Here is a 17,870-nt window from a genome sequence, read left to right as displayed (position 1 = left end):
ATACCCTGGAAAGTCGGCGACCAGTCATATCTGGGATGTGCCAGCCGGAGATCTAGACAGTACAGGGAGCTGTCCGTGCTGTTGTCACCGGCACATGTATATCCGGAGCACACTGCACAGCTGTCCACATGTCTATACTGACTGCTTTATGTGATTCACTATGGTCCTAAAGAATAAAGATGTAGAAATAAGAACTGGAGAGAGTGAGCACAGCTCTGGAGTATAATACAGGATAAGTAATGTAATGTATGTACACAGTGACTGTACCAGCAGAATAGTGAGCGTAGCTCTGGAGTATGATACAGGATATAAGTCAGGATCAGTACAGGATAAGTAATGTAATGTATGTACACAGTGACTGCACCAGCAGAATAGTGAGCGCAGCTCCGAAGTATAATACAAGATAAGTAATGTAATGTATGTACACAGTGGCTGTACTAGCGGAATAGTGAGCGCAGCTCTGGAGTATAATACAGGATAAGTAATGTAATGTATGTACACAGTGACTGCACCAGCAGAATAGTGAGCGCAGCTCCGAAGTATAATACAAGATAAGTAATGTAATGTATGTACACAGTGGCTGTACTAGCGGAATAGTGAGCGCAGCTCTGGAGTATAATACAGGATAAGTAATGTAATGTATGTACACAGTGACTGTACTAGCAGAATAGTGAGCGCAGCTCTGGAGTATAGTACAGGATAAGTAATGTAATGTATATACACAGTGACTGTACCAGCAGAATAGTGAGCGCAGCTCTGGAGTATAACACAGGATAAGCAATGTAATGTACGTACACAGTGACTGTACCAGCAGAATAGTGAGCGCAGCTCTGGAGTATAACACAGGATAAGTAATGTAATGTACGTGCACAGTGACTGTACCAACAGAATAGTGAGCGCAGCTCTGGAGTATAATACAGGATAAGTAATGTAATGTATGTACACAGTGACTGCACCAGCAGAATAGTGAGCGCAGCTCTGGAGTATAATACAGGATAAGTAATGTAATGTATGTACACAGTGACTGTACCAGCAGAATAGTGAGTGTAGCTCTGGAGTATAATACAGGATGTAACTCAGGATGAGTACAGGATAAGTAATGTAATTTATGTACACAGTGACTGTACCAGCAGAATAGTGAGCGCAGCTCTGGAGTATAATACAGGATAAGTAATGTAATGTATGTACACAGTGACTGTACCAGCAGAATAGTGAGTGTAGCTCTGGAGTATAATACAGGATGTAACTCAGGATGAGTACAGGATAAGTAATGTAATGTATGTACACAGTGACTGCACCAGCAGAATAGTGAGCGCAGCTCTGGAGTATAATACAGGATAAGTAATGTAATGTATGTACACAGTGACTGTACCAGCAGAATAGTGAGTGTAGCTCTGGAGTATAATACAGGATGTAACTCAGGATGAGTACAGGATAAGTAATGTAATTTATGTACACAGTGACTGTACCAGCAGAATAGTGAGCGCAGCTCTGGAGTATAATACAGGATGTAACTCAGGATGAGTACAGGATAAGTAATGTAATGTATGTACACAGTGACTGTACCAGCAGAATAGTGAGTGTAGCTCTGGAGTATAATACAGGATGTAACTCAGGATGAGTACAGGATAAGTAATGTAATTTATGTACACAGTGACTGCACCAGCAGAATAGTGAGTGCAGCTCTGGAGTATAATACAGGATAAGTAATGTAATGTATGTACACAGTGACTGCACCAGCAGAATAGTGAGTGCAGCTCTGGAGTATAATACAGGATAAGTAATGTAATGTATGTACACAGTGACTGTACCAGCAGAATAGTGAGTGCAGCTCTGGAGTATAATACAGGATAAGTAATGTAATGTATGTACACATTGACTGTACCAGCAGAATAGTGAGTGCAGTTCTGGAGTATAATACAGGATAAGTAATGTAATGTATGTACACAGTGACTGCACCAGCAGAATAGTGAGCGCAGCTCTGAAGTATACTACAGGATAAGTAATGTAATGTATGTACACAGTGACTGTACCAGCAGAATAGTGAGCGCAGCTCTGGGGTATAATACAGGATAAGTAATGTAATGTATGTACACAGTGACTGTACCAGCAGAATAGTGAGTGTAGCTCTGGAGTATAATACAGGATAAGTAATGTAATGTATGTACACAGTGACTGCACCAGCAGAATAGTGAGTGCAGCTCTGGAGTATACTGTAGGATAAGTAATGTAATGTATGTACACAGTGACTGTACCAGCAGAATAGTGAGTGCAGCTCTGGAGTATACTACAGGATAAGTAATGTAATGTATGTACACAGTGACTGTACCAGCAGAATAGTAAACGCAGCTCTGGAGTATAATACAGGATAAGTAATGTAATGTATGTACACAGTGACTGTACCAGCAGAACAATGAGCGCAGCTCTGGAGTATACTACAGGATAAGTAATGTAATGTATATACACAGTGACTGTACCAGCAGAATAGTGAGCGCAGCTCTGGAGTATAATACAGGATAAGTAATGTAATGTATGTACACAGTGACTGTACCAGCAGAATAGTGAGCGCAGCTCTGGAGTATAATACAGGATAAGTAATGTAATGTATGTACACAGTGACTGTACCAGCATCATAGTGAGCGCAGCTCTGGAGTATAATACAGGATAAGTAATGTAATGTATGTACACAGTGACTGTACCAGCAGAATAGTCAGCGCAGCTCTGGAGTATAATTCAGGATAAGTAATGTAATGTATGTACACAGTGACCGTAGCAGCAGAATAGTGAGCGCAGCTCTGGAGTATAATACAGGATAAGTAATGTGATGTATGTACACAGTGACTGTACCAGCAGAATAGTGAGCGCAGCTCTGGAGTATAATACAGGATAAGTAATGTAATGTATGTACACAGTGATTGTACCAGCAGAATAGTGAGCGCAGCTCTGGGGTATAATACAGGATAAGTAATGTAATGTATGTACACAGTGACTGTACCAGCAGAATAGTGAGTGTAGCTCTGGAGTATAATACAGGATGTAACTCAGGATGAGTACAGGATAAGTAATGTAATTTATGTACACAGTGACTGCACCAGCAGAATAGTGAGTGCAGCTCTGGAGTATAATACAGCATAAGTAATCTAATGTATGTACACAGTGACTGCACCAGCAGAATAGTGAGCGCAGCTCTGGAGTATAATAAGTAATGTAATGTATGTACATAGTGACTGTACCAGCAGAATAGTGAGTGTAGCTCTGGAGTATAATACAGGATGTAACTCAGGATGAGTACAGGATAAGTAATGTAATTTATGTACACAGTGACTGCACCAGCAGAATAGTGAGTGCAGCTCTGGAGTATAATACAGGATTTGTAATGTAATGTATGTACACAGTGATTGTACCAGCAGAATAGTGAGCATAGCTCTGGAGTATGATACAGGATAAGTAATGTAATGTATGTACACAGTGACTGCACCAGCAGAATAGTGAGCGCAGCTCTGGAGTATAATACAGGATTTGTAATGTAATGTATGTACACAGTGATTGTACCAGCAGAATAGTGAGCATAGCTCTGGAGTATGATACAGGATAAGTAATGTAATGTATGTACACAGTGACTGCACCAGCAGAATAGTGAGCGCAGCTCTGGAGTATAATACAGGATAAGTAATGTAATGTATGTACACAGTGACTGTACCAGCAGAATAGTGAGCGCAGCTCTGGAGTATAATACAGGATCAGTAATGTAATGTATGTACACAGTGACTGTACCAGCAGAATAGTGAGCGCAGCTCTGGAGTATACTACAGGATAAGTAATGTAATGTATGTACACAGTGACTGCACCAGCAGAATAGTGAGCGCAACTCTGGAGTATACTACAGGATAAGTAATGTAATGTATGTACACAGTGACTGCACCAGCAGAATAGTGAGCGCAGCTCTGGAGTATACTGCAGGATAAGTAAAGTAATGTTTTGAAGAAGTAGCTCAGTTCTTTACATAGATGATGGTTATTTTCTCTGTAGACTCCCGCTCGGCTCCTTCCCTTTGTGCTTGGTCTCCTTCTTGGTGTCATACATATACCCCTTGTTACCTCTGCCCTCCCCCGCCATCTTCATGTCCTGAGTTGTTTTTTCTGGCACTGCCAGGCTGCACTCGGTTTTCTTGGGTATCCTTCCCGTTACTCCCTTGCAGAGGATCTGGTATACGGTATAATTTTTCACCTTTCTGCTTTCTCCACTCTCTTTCCTGGTTGGTTGCTGTGGAGGAGGTGGTATTTCCGCCCCGGCCACCATGATTATCACTTTCTTTCACCGTAGACTTCTTTCCTTTCTTTTTTCCGCCTGCTGCTGCTGATCTGCTGATGCGCTGGCATGTTCCACAGACAACTTTTGCATGCGTGGCCTGTCTAATTTTTACCCAGATATAACGAAACGGATCCGTACTTCTTACCAGAGTAAGTTCCCCGAGGGCTGCGGGTGTGGAGCTTGTCTTTCGTTCCTCTGTCTTTGGTTTTGCACAATGTGTTGCCATGAACACATTACACCTGCATGACGGTTTTATTTCATTCTTGATGCTGTAGATTTGTAGAATTCTCCATTCTTTCTATACTCTGACATTTCTGCTGCATTCAATGAATGGAAACCACAGGTTGGAAGCCGCCCAGATCGCCTTCTTCTCGCAGCTGAAGGTTTTGTTACAGTAGATTAGACAATCCTCTGTGAGCTTCACAGCCTTGACCCCAGACTGATGGTGTTAGGCTTACAGGGGATTTCCTAGATTGGATGCAGCAGGTCTGAACATGCTTTTATAATCTATATTCACTGACATAAGCAGAGGTTGTGAAAAGGGATTGAAATGGGAAGTTTTCAGTCTACCAGGATGAAGCTTTATGTGCAGCAGACTGGACCGACCCTCGTAACCCTGACACCATTACCTCTTCCGCCTTGTTTACCCTCCTCCCCGGCTGTCAGTGATGCGACACAATAGACATAGCGGTCGCGGTCGCCTGCAGTCATTCATTGCAACACATTCTAAAAATCAGTGATGACTCCTGTACATTTAATAAGATAGAGGACAGGGTCTGACAACAGGAGGGGGGGAGTGAAGTGGTACAAGTAATAGTGGTAGAGGGGTAGAGCAGAAGTCAGCTTTAACATTTGTAACCATATAATTTACAGAAAGGCAGTACTATCTGTTCCTATATAATCTAAAGGGAGAGACAGGGAAGCAGTACTATCTGTACCTATATAATCTAAAGGGAGAGACAGGGAAGCAGTACTATCTGTTCCTATATAATCTAAAGGGAGAGACAGGGAAGCAGTACTATTTGTACCTATATAATCTAAAGGGAGAGACAGGGAAGCAGTACTATCTGTTCCTATATAATCTGAAGGGAGAGACAGGGAAGCAGTACTATCTGTTCCTATATAATCTAAAGGGAGAGACAGGGAAGCAGTACTATCTGTACCTATATAATCTAAAGGGAGAGACAGGGAAGCAGTGCTATCTGTACCTATATAATCTAAAGGGAGAGACAGGGAAGCAGTGCTATCTGTACCTATATAATCTAAAGGGGGAGACAGGGAAGTAGTGCTATCTGTACCTATATAATCTAAAGGGAGAGACAGGGAAGCAGTGCTATCTGTACCTATATAATCTAAAGGGAGAGACAGGGAAGCAGTGCTATCTGTACCTATATAATCTAAAGGGAGAGACAGGGAAGCAGTACTATCTGTACCTATATAATCTAAAGGGGGAGACAGGGAAGCAGTACTATCTGTTCCTACATAATCTAAAGGGAGAGACAGGGAAGCAGTGCTATCTGTACCTATATACTCTAAAGGGAGAGACAGGGAAGTAGTACTATCTGTACCTATATAATCTAAAGGGAGAGACAGGGAAGTAGTACTATCTGTACCTATATAATCTAAAGGGAGAGACAGGGAAGCAGAACTATCTGTACCTATATAATCTAAAGGGAGAGACGGGGAAGCAGAACTATCTGTACCTATATAATCTAAAGGGAGAGACAGGGAAGTAGTACTATCTGTACCTATATAATCTAAAGGGAGAGACAGGGAAGTAGTACTATCTGTACCTATATAATCTAAAGGGAGAGACAGGGAAGCAGAACTATCTGTACCTATATAATCTAAAGGGAGAGACAGGGAAGCAGTACTATCTGTACCTATATAATCTAAAGGGAGAGACAGGAATGCAGTACTGACTAAACCTATATTATCTACAAGGAGGCAGTACTATCTGTTCCTATATCATTTAGAGGGAGTGACAGGAATGCAGTACTGACTAAACCTATATTATCTACAAGGAGGCAGTACTATCTATATTTATTTCATTTGTAGGGATAGACAGAGAGGCAGTACAGTCTTTACCTACATCATTTACAGACAGAGACAGGGAATTGATACTATCTGTACCTATATCATTTAGCAGGAGAGACAGTACCTACATTATTTTCAGAAAGGCAGTACTACTCTACCTATATCATTTGCTGGGATAGACAGAGAAGTAGCACTGTCTTTATCTACATGAGAGACATGGAGGCAGTACTATCTGTAAATATATCAGTTACAGGAGGCAGTACTATCTGTGCCTTTATGAGTTACGAGGAGCAGTATTGTCTGTACCTACATGATTTACAGGGAGCCAGCACTATCTGTACATACATCACTTTTACAGGGAGAAGGTGAGGTAGTACAAGCTGTACCTATGTCATTTAAAAGTAGAGACAGGGAGTCAGCACTATCTGTACCTATATAATTTATCATTCTGCTGCACACTCGGCCCCACATTAGATGTACACTCAGTCATGTGCATGGGGTCTTATGGAGAGAACTGTAATGTGCCTGCCCTTGTCATATCACAGCCATTACTCATCTACAGGTCTGGGAAGTTCCAGCGTGTGAGAGCCGCTGGTCAGATTATGGTGTAGATCTGTCAGATTATAGTTTGGAGTTGTTGGATTATAGTTTGGAGTTGTCAGATTATCCACTTTCTGTGCTCTGTTTCTACTGGATGTTCTTGTGTTATTTTGGGGATCCCGTCTCTTCTATTCTTCCTATACTTTGTACATGAAGGCTTCACATAGTATTAATGTAACCTCCGTCTTTAGCAGGGATCTGTGTCAGAGCAGTGTCCTGTACTGCTGGGGGCGCTCTATGATTGTTATGTATCCAGATAGGAAGAGAAATTCTGCGGGTGAACATGTGGTGAGGTCACAGAGAATCAGCTTCATCTGAACCTCATCCAGTATAACACAAGATAGCGCCCCCGGCCTGTGCTGCTCACCACTACACCTCCTGTTAGTTATGGAGCTATACAGACGTAGCAGAGTTAACCTCAACTCCTGAAATTGGATAAACTGCTGCAGCGAGATATCTTATCACAAAAGACAGCAAAAAAAACAAAACAATAAAAAGTCATTGGAAAAACATTTTCAATGACTTTTGATTGAGTTTTCTTGTATAGTAGGATAGTACTGCCTCCCTGTTTCTCCTTGTAAGTGATACAGATAATACTACCTTCCTTTCTTTCCTTGTAAATGATGTAAGTACAGTCATTACTGCCTCATGGTCTCTTCCAATGATATAGGTAAAGATAGTACTGCCTCCCTGTCTCTCCATTATATATAAGGAAAGTTAGTACTGCTTCCCTGTCTCTCCATTCCATATAAGTAAAGATAGTACTGCCTCCCTGTCTCTTCATTACATATAAGAAAAGATAGTACTGCCTCCCTGTCTCTCCATTACAAGTAAGTAAAGATAGTACTGCCTCCCTGTCTCTCCATTACATATAAGTAAAGATAGTACTGCTTCCTTGTCTCTCCATTCCATATAAGTAAAGATAGTACTGTCTCCCTGTCTCTTCATTACATATAAGCAAAGATAGTACTGCCTCCCTGTCTCTCCATTACAAGTAAGTGAAGATAGTACTGCCTCCCTGGCTCTCCATTACATATAAGTGAAGATAGTACTGCTTCCCTGTCTCTGAATTCCATATAAGTAAAGATAGTACTGCCTCCCTGTCTCTGAATTCCATATAAGTAAAGATAGTACTGTCTCCCTAGCTCTCCAATTGATATAAGTAAAGATAGTACTGCTTCCCTGGCTCTCCATTACATATAAGTAAAGATAGTACTGCCTCCCTGTCTCTCCATTACATATAAGTAAAGATAGTACTGCCTCCCTGTCTCTCCATTACATATAAGTAAAGATAGTACTGCCTCCCTGACTCTGCATTCCATATAAGTAAAGATAGTACTGTCTCCCTGGCTCTCCAGTTGATATAAGTAAAGATAGTACTGCCTCCCTGCCTCTGCATTCCATATAAGTAAAGATAGTACTGCCTCCCTGTCTCTGCATTCCATAAGTAAAGGTAATACTGTCTCCCTGGCTCTCCAGTTGATATAAGTAAAGATAGTACTGCCTCCCTGTCTGTGCATTCCATATAAGTAAAGGTAATACTGTCTCCCTGTCTTTTCATTACATATAAGTAAATATAGTACTGCCTCCCTGGCTCTCCAGTCGATATAAGTAAAGATAGTACTACCTCCCTGTGTCTCCATTCCATATAAGTAAAGGTAATACTGTCTCCCTGTCTCTCCATTACATATAAGTAAAGATAGTACTGCCTCCCTGTCTCTGCATTCCATATAAGTAAAGATAGTACTGCCTCCCTGTTTCTCCATTACATATAAGTAAAGATAGTACTGCCTCCCTGTCTCTGCATTCCATATAAGTAAAGATAGTACTGCCTCCCTGGCTCTCCATTACATATAAGTAAAGATAGTACTGCCTCCCTTTCTCTGCATTCCATATAAGTAAAGATAGTACTGCCTCCCTGTTTCTCCATTACATATAAGTAAAGATAGTACTGCCTCCCTGTCTCTGCATTCCATATAAGTAAAGATAGTACTGCCTCCCTGTCTCTCCATTACATATAAGTAAAGATAGTACTGCCTCCCTGTCTCTTCATTACATATAAGCAAAGATAGTACTGCCTCCCTGTCTCTTTATTACATATAAGTAAAGATAATACTGCCTCCCTGTCTCTGCATTCTATAGAAGTAAAGATAGTACTGCCTCCCTGTTTCTCCATTACATATAAGTAAAGGTAGTACTGCCTCCCTGTCTCTCCATTCCATATAAGTAAAGGTAGTACTGCGTCCCTGTCTCTCCATTACATATAAGTAAAGATAGTACTGCCTCCATGTCTCTCCATTACATATAAGTAAAGATAGTACTGCCTCCCTGGCTTTCCAGTCGATATAAGTAAAGATAGTACTGCCTCCCTGTCTCTCCAATTACATATAAGTAAAGATAGTACACTGTATAAGTAATGCCGCCCCTGCTACCTCTTGTGTCACCCCCTCTACCTCAGAGATTGTAAGCTCTTGCGAGCAGGGCCCTCAGTCCTATTGTGTGAAATGACTATTTCCTGTAATGTATCTTTCTGTCTGCACTTGAACCGTACACACTGTACAGCGCTGCGGAATATGGTGGCGCTATAGAAATTTTATTATTATTATTATTATTATTATTATAGTACTGCCTCCTTGGCTCCCAGTCTTGCTTTGTGAATGGTGTAAGCGCAGATAGTACTGCCTCCCTGTCTCTTCCAGTAACTACTAACAGGGGTTGTTCTACCTTTCTTTTTCTCCATATCTGCCCCCCAGTCTTTGTCAGTGATGTAGGCACATTTATGTCTGGTGCAGGTACTGCTTTCCCGTCTGTCTCTCTGCAGGTACACATACTACAGCGTCACTGTCCCAGCGGTATTTTGGGGTGCACTGGTTGTATTTGTCATATATACCTGTATACTGGTGGATTTTTTGTAGTCAGCAGATTGATAGATAAGCTGCGGTGTTGCTGCCATTTCATTACTGCCATAGTGCTGCCCCATGGTCAGTTCTTTTGCTTCCTCTGTGTCGTAAGTTCCAGCAGCAGAGATCCTGCACCGCCTGCTGGCCATAGATTGTGATCAGGTCCCGAACATTGCTTTATGTCCTGCAAACGTTTATAAAGCTGGGAATGGTTTGTGTTCACATGAAGTTAGAGAGGTGACCTATAAGAGCTCTCTATACAGGGGGGTCCTCGGGGCAAAGGTGACCTATAAGAGCTCTCTATACAGGGGGGTCCTCGGGGCAAAGGTGACCTATAAGAGCTCTCTATACAGGGGGGTCCTCGGGGGAGAGGTGAAATATAAGAGCTCTCTATGTAGGAAGGTCCTTGGGGAGAGGTGAATTTTTGTGCAGGAGGGTCCTCAGGGGAGAGGTGAGTTATAAGAGCTCTCTATGTAGAAGGGTCCTACTTGGGGGAGGGGGGAGAATTATAAGAACTCTCTATGAAGGAGGGTCCTCGGGGGAGAGGAGAATTATAAGAGCTCTGTATGCAGGAGGGTTCATGGGAAAGGTAAAATATAAGAGCTCTCTATACAGGGGGGGTCCTCGGGGAGAGTTGAGTTATAAGAGCTCTCTCTGCAGGAGGTTCCTCAGGGGAGAGGTGAGTTATAAGAGCTCTCTATGTAGGAGGGTCCTCAGGGGAGAGGTGAGTTATAAGAGCTCTCTATGTAGGAGGGTCCTCAGGGGAGAGGTGAGTGATAAGAGCTCTCTATGTAGGAGGGTCCTCAGGGGAGAGGTGAGTTATAAGAACTCTCTCTGCAGGAGGTTCCTCAGGGGAGAGGTGAGTGATAAGAGCTCTCTATGTAGGAGGTTCCTCAGGGGAGAGGTGAGTTATAAGAGCTCTCTATGTAGGAGGGTCCTCAGGGGAGAGGTGAGTTATAAGAGCTCTCTCTGCAGGAGGTTCCTCAGGGGAGAGGTGAGTTATAAGAGCTCTCTATGTAGGAGGTTCCTCAGGGGAGAGGTGAGTTATAAGAGCTCTCTATGTAGGAGGGTCCTCAGGGGAGAGGTGAGTGATAAGAGCTCTCTATGTAGGAGGGTCCTCAGGGGAGAGGTGAGTTATAAGAACTCTCTCTGCAGGAGGTTCCTCAGGGGAGAGATGAGTTATAAGAGCTCTCTATGTAGGAGGGTCCTCAGGGGAGAGGTGAGTGATAAGAGCTCTCTATGTAGGAGGGTCCTCAGGGGAGAGGTGAGTGATAAGAGCTCTCTATGTAGGAGGGTCCTCAGGGGAGAGGTGAGTGATAAGAGCTCTCTATGTAGGAGGGTCCTCAGGGGGCTCCTCACAGTTCTGATACTCATTGTCATTACATTAATGTTAGTGTTTTCCTTGTAGGTCTGACAGAACTCACCGACAGTCCCGTATCCCTGGAGCTGGATCGCTGCAAGTCTCCCACATCAGGTACGGGGTATAAGCTCCCTACAATAGGTATCTGGTCTAAGCTGGAGGATATAGAGAAGATGTGTGCATATGTTATGGAGGAAATATTGATGTGTGTGAATATTATGTAAGATATATTGATGATGTATGTGGATATTATGTAGGATATAGAGATCATGTGAGTGCATATTATGTAGGCTACACTGATGATTTGTGCAGATATTATATTGATGATGTGTGTGGATATTATGTTGAATATAATGATGTTGTGTGTTGATGTAATGAAGGATATACTGATAATATGTAAGTTTTATGTTGGATATAGTGATGATGTATGCATGGCTGAGTGACTAGGTAGTCATGTAGCTTTAAAGGTTGCAGTGGTAATGTAATCTTTGTGCACAGTGACTGTACCATCAAAATAGTGAGCGCAGCTCTGGAGTATAATACAGGATAAGTAATGTAATGTATGTACACAGTGACTGTACCAGCAGAATAGTGAGCGCAGCTCCGGAGTATAATAAGGGATAAGTAATGTAATGTATGTACACAGTGACTGCACCAGCAGAATAGTGAGCGCAGCTCTGGAGTATAATACAGGATAAGTAATGTAATGTATGTACACAGTGACTGCACCAGCAGAATAGTGAGCGCAGCTCTGGAGTATAATACAGGATACGTAATGTAATGTATGTACACAGTGACTGCACCAGCAGAATAGTGAGTGCAGCTCTGGAGTATAATACAGGATACGTAATGTATGTACACAGTGACTGCACCAGCAGAATAGAGAGCGCAGCTCTGGAGTATAGTACAGGATACGTAATGTAATGTATGTACACAGTGACTGCACCAGCAGAATAGTGAGCACAGCTCTGGAGTATAATACAGGATAAGTAATGTAATGTATGTACACAGTGACTGCACCAGCAGAATAGTGAGCGCAGCTCTGGAGTATAATACAGGATACGTAATGTAATGTATGTACACAGTGACTGCACCAGCAGAATAGTGAGCACAGCTCTGGAGTATAATACAGGATAAGTAATGTAATGTATGTACACAGTGACTGCACCAGCAGAATAGTGAGCGCAGCTCTGGAGTATAATACAGGATACGTAATGTAATGTATGTACACAGTGACTGCACCAGCAGAATAGTGAGCGCAGCTCTGGAGTATAATACAGGATAAGTAATGTAATGTATGTACACAGTGACTGTACCAGCAGAATAGTGAGCGCAGCTCTGGAGTATAATACAGGATAAGTAATGTAATGTATGTACACAGTGACTGCACCAGCAGAATAGTGAGCGCAGCTCTGGAGTATAATACAGGATAAGTAATGTAATGTATGTACACAGTAACTGCACCAGCAGAATAGTGAGTGCAGCTCTGGAGTATAATACAGGATAAGTAATGTAATGTACTGTATGTACACAGTAACTGCACCAGCAGAATAGTGAGTGCAGCTCTGGAGTATAATACAGGATAAGTAATGTAATGTATGTACGCAGTGACTGCACCAGCAGAATAGTAAGCGCAGCTCTGGAGTATAATACAGGATAAGTAATGTAATGTACTGTATGTACACAGTAACTGCACCAGCAGAATAGTGAGCGCAGCTCTGGAGTATAATACAGGATAAGTAATGTAATGTATGTACACAGTAACTGCACCAGCAGAATAGTGAGTGCAGCTCTGGAGTATAATACAGGATAAGTAATGTAATGTATGTACGCAGTGACTGCACCAGCAGAATAGTAAGCGCAGCTCTGGAGTATAATACAGGATAAGTAATGTAATGTATGTACACAGTGACTGCACCAGCAGAATAGTGAGCGCAGCTCTGGAGTATAATACAGGATAAGTAATGTAATGTTTGTACATAGTGACTGCACCAGCAGAATAGTGAGCGCAGCTCTGGAGTATAATACAGGATAAGTAATGTAATGTATGTACACAGTGACTGTACCAGCAGAATAGTGAGCGCAGCTCTGGAGAATAATACAGGATAAGTAATGTAATGTTTGTACATAGTGACTGCACCAGCAGAATAGTGAGCGCAGCTCTGGAGTATAATACAGGATAAGTAATGTAATGTATGTACACAGTGACTGTACCAGCAGAATAGTGAGCGCAGCTCTGGAGAATAATACAGGATAAGTAATGTAATGTTTGTACATAGTGACTGCACCAGCAGAATAGTGAGCGCAGCTCTGGAGTATAATACAGGATAAGTAATGTAATGTATGTACACAGTGACTGTACCAGCAGAATAGTGAGCGCAGCTCTGAAGTATAATACAGGATAAGTAATATAATGTATGTACACAGTGACTGCACCAGCAGAATAGTGAGCGCAGCTCTGGAGTATAATACAGGATAAGTCATCTAATGTATGTACACAGTGACTGTACCAGCAGAATAGTGAGCGCAGCTCTGGATCAGTAAAGGATAAGTAATGTAATGTATGTACACAGTGACTGTACCAGCAGAATAGTGAGCGCAGCTCTGGAGTATAATACAGGATAAGTAATGTAATGTTTGTACATAGTGACTGCACCAGCAGAATAGTGAGCGCAGCTCTGGAGTATAATACAGGATAAGTAATGTAATGTATGTACACAGTGACTGTACCAGCAGAATAGTGAGCGCAGCTCTGGAGAATAATACAGGATAAGTAATGTAATGTTTGTACATAGTGACTGCACCAGCAGAATAGTGAGCGCAGCTCTGGAGTATAATACAGGATAAGTAATGTAATGTATGTACACAGTGACTGTACCAGCAGAATAGTGAGCGCAGCTCTGGAGTATAATACAGGATAAGTAATGTAATGTTTGTACATAGTGACTGCACCAGCAGAATAGTGAGCGCAGCTCTGGAGTATAATACAGGATGAGTAATGTAATGTATGTACACAGTGACTGCACCAGCAGAATAGTGAGCGCAGCTCTGGAGTATAATACAGGATGTAACTCAGGCTCAGTACAGGATAAGTGAGATTAGCAGAATAGTGAGTGCAGCTCTGGAGTGTAATACAGGATAAATAATATGATGTATGTAGGATTTATCTGTATATATCTGCACTGCATAATGGAGATCAGGAGTGACATCACTTTTCTTCTGTAAATACATGAAGGTCTTTTGTGATCTTCTCTGGCCTCAGGGCGATTCCTTGTTGTATTTGTCACCACTGCCATTTATTCTGCCATCAGTCAGTGACAAGGCTCCGGGATCAGTGGAAACTACTTGTCAGGGATGATCTCTGAGAACATGAAGTGACGCCGCTCATCTCTGTCATAAGGAAAGTGAGAGACATGAATCGCAGGTGGCGTCTGTGTACACATGGGACATCACAGTCCTGCCTGGGGAGCTGAGATACGACAGCTCCAGGTCCTGCACTCATCAGTCCCATTGCCAGTGCAGACATGTGGAGGAGGGTCAGATTCTGGCAGATCAATATGAGGCCAACAAGAGGGTGAGGTCGGCAATTACTGAGACCCTGCGTCCTGCACACCGCACTCCGGGGAGATCAGCGACCACTTAGGTGTGAACTAGCTATGTACCTGGCGGTGGGAGATACTGGGGATAGCAATCTACAGAAGTGAGCAGTCTGCCTTAAAGGGGACTGCACCTGCATTTATTTTCTGCAAGTTAATATACATTTATGCAGGAATTATACATATATAGGGGTGCCTGGGAAGGAGGGGGGGTGATAGCTGGCGGTTGGATTCCTTACATATATTAGGTTTATCTAGGTTGCTGTTTGGCGGAGGCTGCCTGTGCGTTCCCCCTTCTAGGTGGAATAATGCCAATGATGGGGGTTGTGATCTCTGTGTATGTTCCATGTGCAGGGGTTGTATTCCCTATATAAGGTCAGTGACATGACCTGGAAACAGTGGAAACTGCGCTCTGCAACGTACTATGGAGTTTAATAGGAAAAACCTCCACATACTGTAACACACAGAGCTGCAGCCACAATTTCTGCAAGTTTTACTGCACAAATTCACATCTCCCATCATCTCCTGCTTGTTTAGCGCCTGCACAGAGCCTGCTCATATCTCCTGGTGTCCCCTGCGTGTATAGCGCCTGCACAGAGCCTGCTCATATCTCCCGGTGTCCCCTGCGTGTATAGTGACTGCACAGAGCCTGCTCATATCTCCCGGTGTCCCCTGCGTGTATAGTGACTGCACAGAGCCTGCTCATATCTCCTGGTGTCCCCTGCGTGTATAGTGACTGCACAGAGCCTGCTCATATCTCCTGGTGTCCCCTGCGTGTATAGCGCCTGCACAGAGCCTGCTCATATCTCCTGGTGTCCCCTGTGTGTATAGCGCCTGCACAGAGCCTGCTCATATCTCCCGGTGTCCCCTGCGTGTATAGTGACTGCACAGAGCCTGCTCATATCTCCTGGTGTCCCCTGCTTGTTTATTGTCTTTATAGATCATGCTCACAAGCATACCCTGCTTCTTTAGAGTCTGCACAGAGCATGCTCACATCTCCCGGAATTTTCTGTTTACTTACTGTCTGTACAGCCCCTATTCACATGTCCTGGCATACCCTGCTTGTTCAGTGTCTGCACAGAGCATGCTCACATTTACCAGCATACCTTGCTTGTGTAGTGTCTGCACAGAGCATGCTCACATGTCCTGGCATACCCTGCTTGTTTAGTGTCTGCACAGAGCATGCTCACATGTCCCAGCATACCCTGCTTGTTTAGTGTCTGCACAGAGCATGCTCACATGTCCCAGCATACCCTGCTTGTTTAGTGTCTGCACAGAGCATGCTCACATGTCCCGACATACCCTGCTTGTTTAGTGTCTGCATAGAGCATGCTCACATGTCCCGGCATACCCTGCTTGTTTAGTGTCTGCACAGAGCATGCTCACATGTCCCGACATACCCTGCTTTTTTAGTGTCTGCATAGAGCATGCTCACATGTCCCGGCACACCCTGCTTGTTCAGTGTCTGCACAGAGCATGCTCACATGTCCCGGCATACCCTGCTTGTTTAGTGTCTGCACAGAGCATGCTCACATGTCCCGACATACCCTGCTTTTTTAGTGTCTGCACAGAGCATGCTCACATGTCCCGGCATACCCTGCTTGTTTAGTGTCTGCATAGAGCATGCTCACATGTCCCGGCATACCCTGCTTGTTTCGTGTCTGCATATTTTGGTTTCTAGGACTTTAGAAAAGGTAGTTGCCATGCCAGGATTCGTGGTGGCTAGACTGCTTGTCACTTAAAGGAGTATTCTTGTCTTTATGGGTTATGCAATGGGATTAGAGTGCATAAACTAACATTGGGAGGGATAGTGGTGCTGTTATGCCCATAGACCCCTCATGTAAGAATATTAGACTCCCCTAAGGCAGGGGCCAAGGCCTGAGTCACAGAGGAGTGCTAAAGCTTTAGTGGTCAGACTCGTGTTCCTGGATGAGGGTGCATGGAGGTATATAGACTGCCGTGTGTGACGTGCGGAGCCTTACACCATTGTGCATGCTGTCTATCACCCCGGGGGGATGTCTTTATTTAATGAGTCGCTGTGGTCTCCGCCGGATCCATTACCATTACTTTAATCCTCCATCCAATGCTGTAAATTCCTCTCGTCCATGAGACGTCTCCCCACCCGGGGGCAGCGTCTGAGCGTCGTTAATCATCCCCCGATGAAGTGTTTGGCCTCTCCACGTCACATTAATGGGAAGAGCAATTTTCAGCCATAATTAATATTATTACTCCGACCAACGTACAGGATGGCGAGTCTGAAGTGCTGACCATTAATTCCGGTCCTGGTGGTCAGGCCACTTGTAGGTCGGCTAATGAGCTCCTCGTGTCACTAATGTAAACAGAGCGCGCTCCAAGTCATTAGACGCCCTCCATACATCCCGTGCTCGCCATCCGCTGCCTTATGACAGGAATTTATTAACACAATTAACATATATTTTCTCCGATTGATTTACCTTCCGAAATGCTCCCACGCCATTGAGTTCCCAGAAACGCGCTGGTTAATTGAATGCAGAATTATAGACGAAAAAAAATTATTGATGAGGGCGCAGAACGATGGCGGAAACAGATATGTGGGAGGCAGCGCGGTACGCCTCAGCAAATGTAATGAGCGCAGAAGGTCGAGGCGGTAAATGCTAAATGACAGATGAAAGGAAATGCCGGGAAACTGCTAAGGTAGATAATCTGAGCGAGGAGCCGTGCATGCAGAAGAGCAGATAGGCCATATTACCGCCAGATAAGACCGGATGAAAACGTATTTATCATATCCAGGAGACGCACTATCTACACGGCGGGAGGGAAAAGCCTCTCCAGTGACTACGATAAAGGAATCTGCTCAAATCCCCTACAAATCTGGGTTAGAAATACTCAACATGAACTTATAGAGAGGCCTTCACCACCAGCGAGCCGTAGACATGTGGGCGTAGAGAGTAACGGGCGCCTAGCGAATGTGTCCTCTCTGCTTAGGGGGCCCATGGCTATAAGGTAATGGTGTCGTATACTGGCTGGCTGTAGACCTGCTGACCAGAACCTCTGGTGGGACAATGGAGTCGTGTCAGGAAGAAAATC

At 43.6% G+C, this 17,870-nt stretch overlaps 1 protein-coding gene across 9 annotated transcripts in view; it reads left to right on the top strand.

Moving 5' to 3' along the window:
* Positions 1-17,870, top strand: part of STXBP5L (syntaxin binding protein 5L) — a 160,761-nt gene that overhangs the window by 119,946 nt on the left and 22,945 nt on the right. For 5 of the 9 annotated variants that reach the window (XM_075263343.1, XM_075263338.1, XM_075263340.1 and 2 more), the window contains 2 exons: positions 4,389-4,460; positions 11,257-11,322. In XM_075263343.1, the coding sequence (XP_075119444.1) occupies positions 4,389-4,460; positions 11,257-11,322 (138 nt within the window). The remainder of the gene's footprint in view (positions 1-4,388; positions 4,461-11,256; positions 11,323-17,870) is intronic. The other 4 variants (XM_075263342.1, XM_075263347.1, XM_075263344.1 and 1 more) reach the window with 1 other exon arrangement.

Source organism: Leptodactylus fuscus, chromosome 2 (genome assembly GCF_031893055.1).
Source record: "Leptodactylus fuscus isolate aLepFus1 chromosome 2, aLepFus1.hap2, whole genome shotgun sequence".
NCBI classification, from domain to species: Eukaryota; Metazoa; Chordata; class Amphibia; order Anura; family Leptodactylidae; genus Leptodactylus; species Leptodactylus fuscus.
This window is presented reverse-complemented; position numbering and strand designations above follow the sequence as displayed.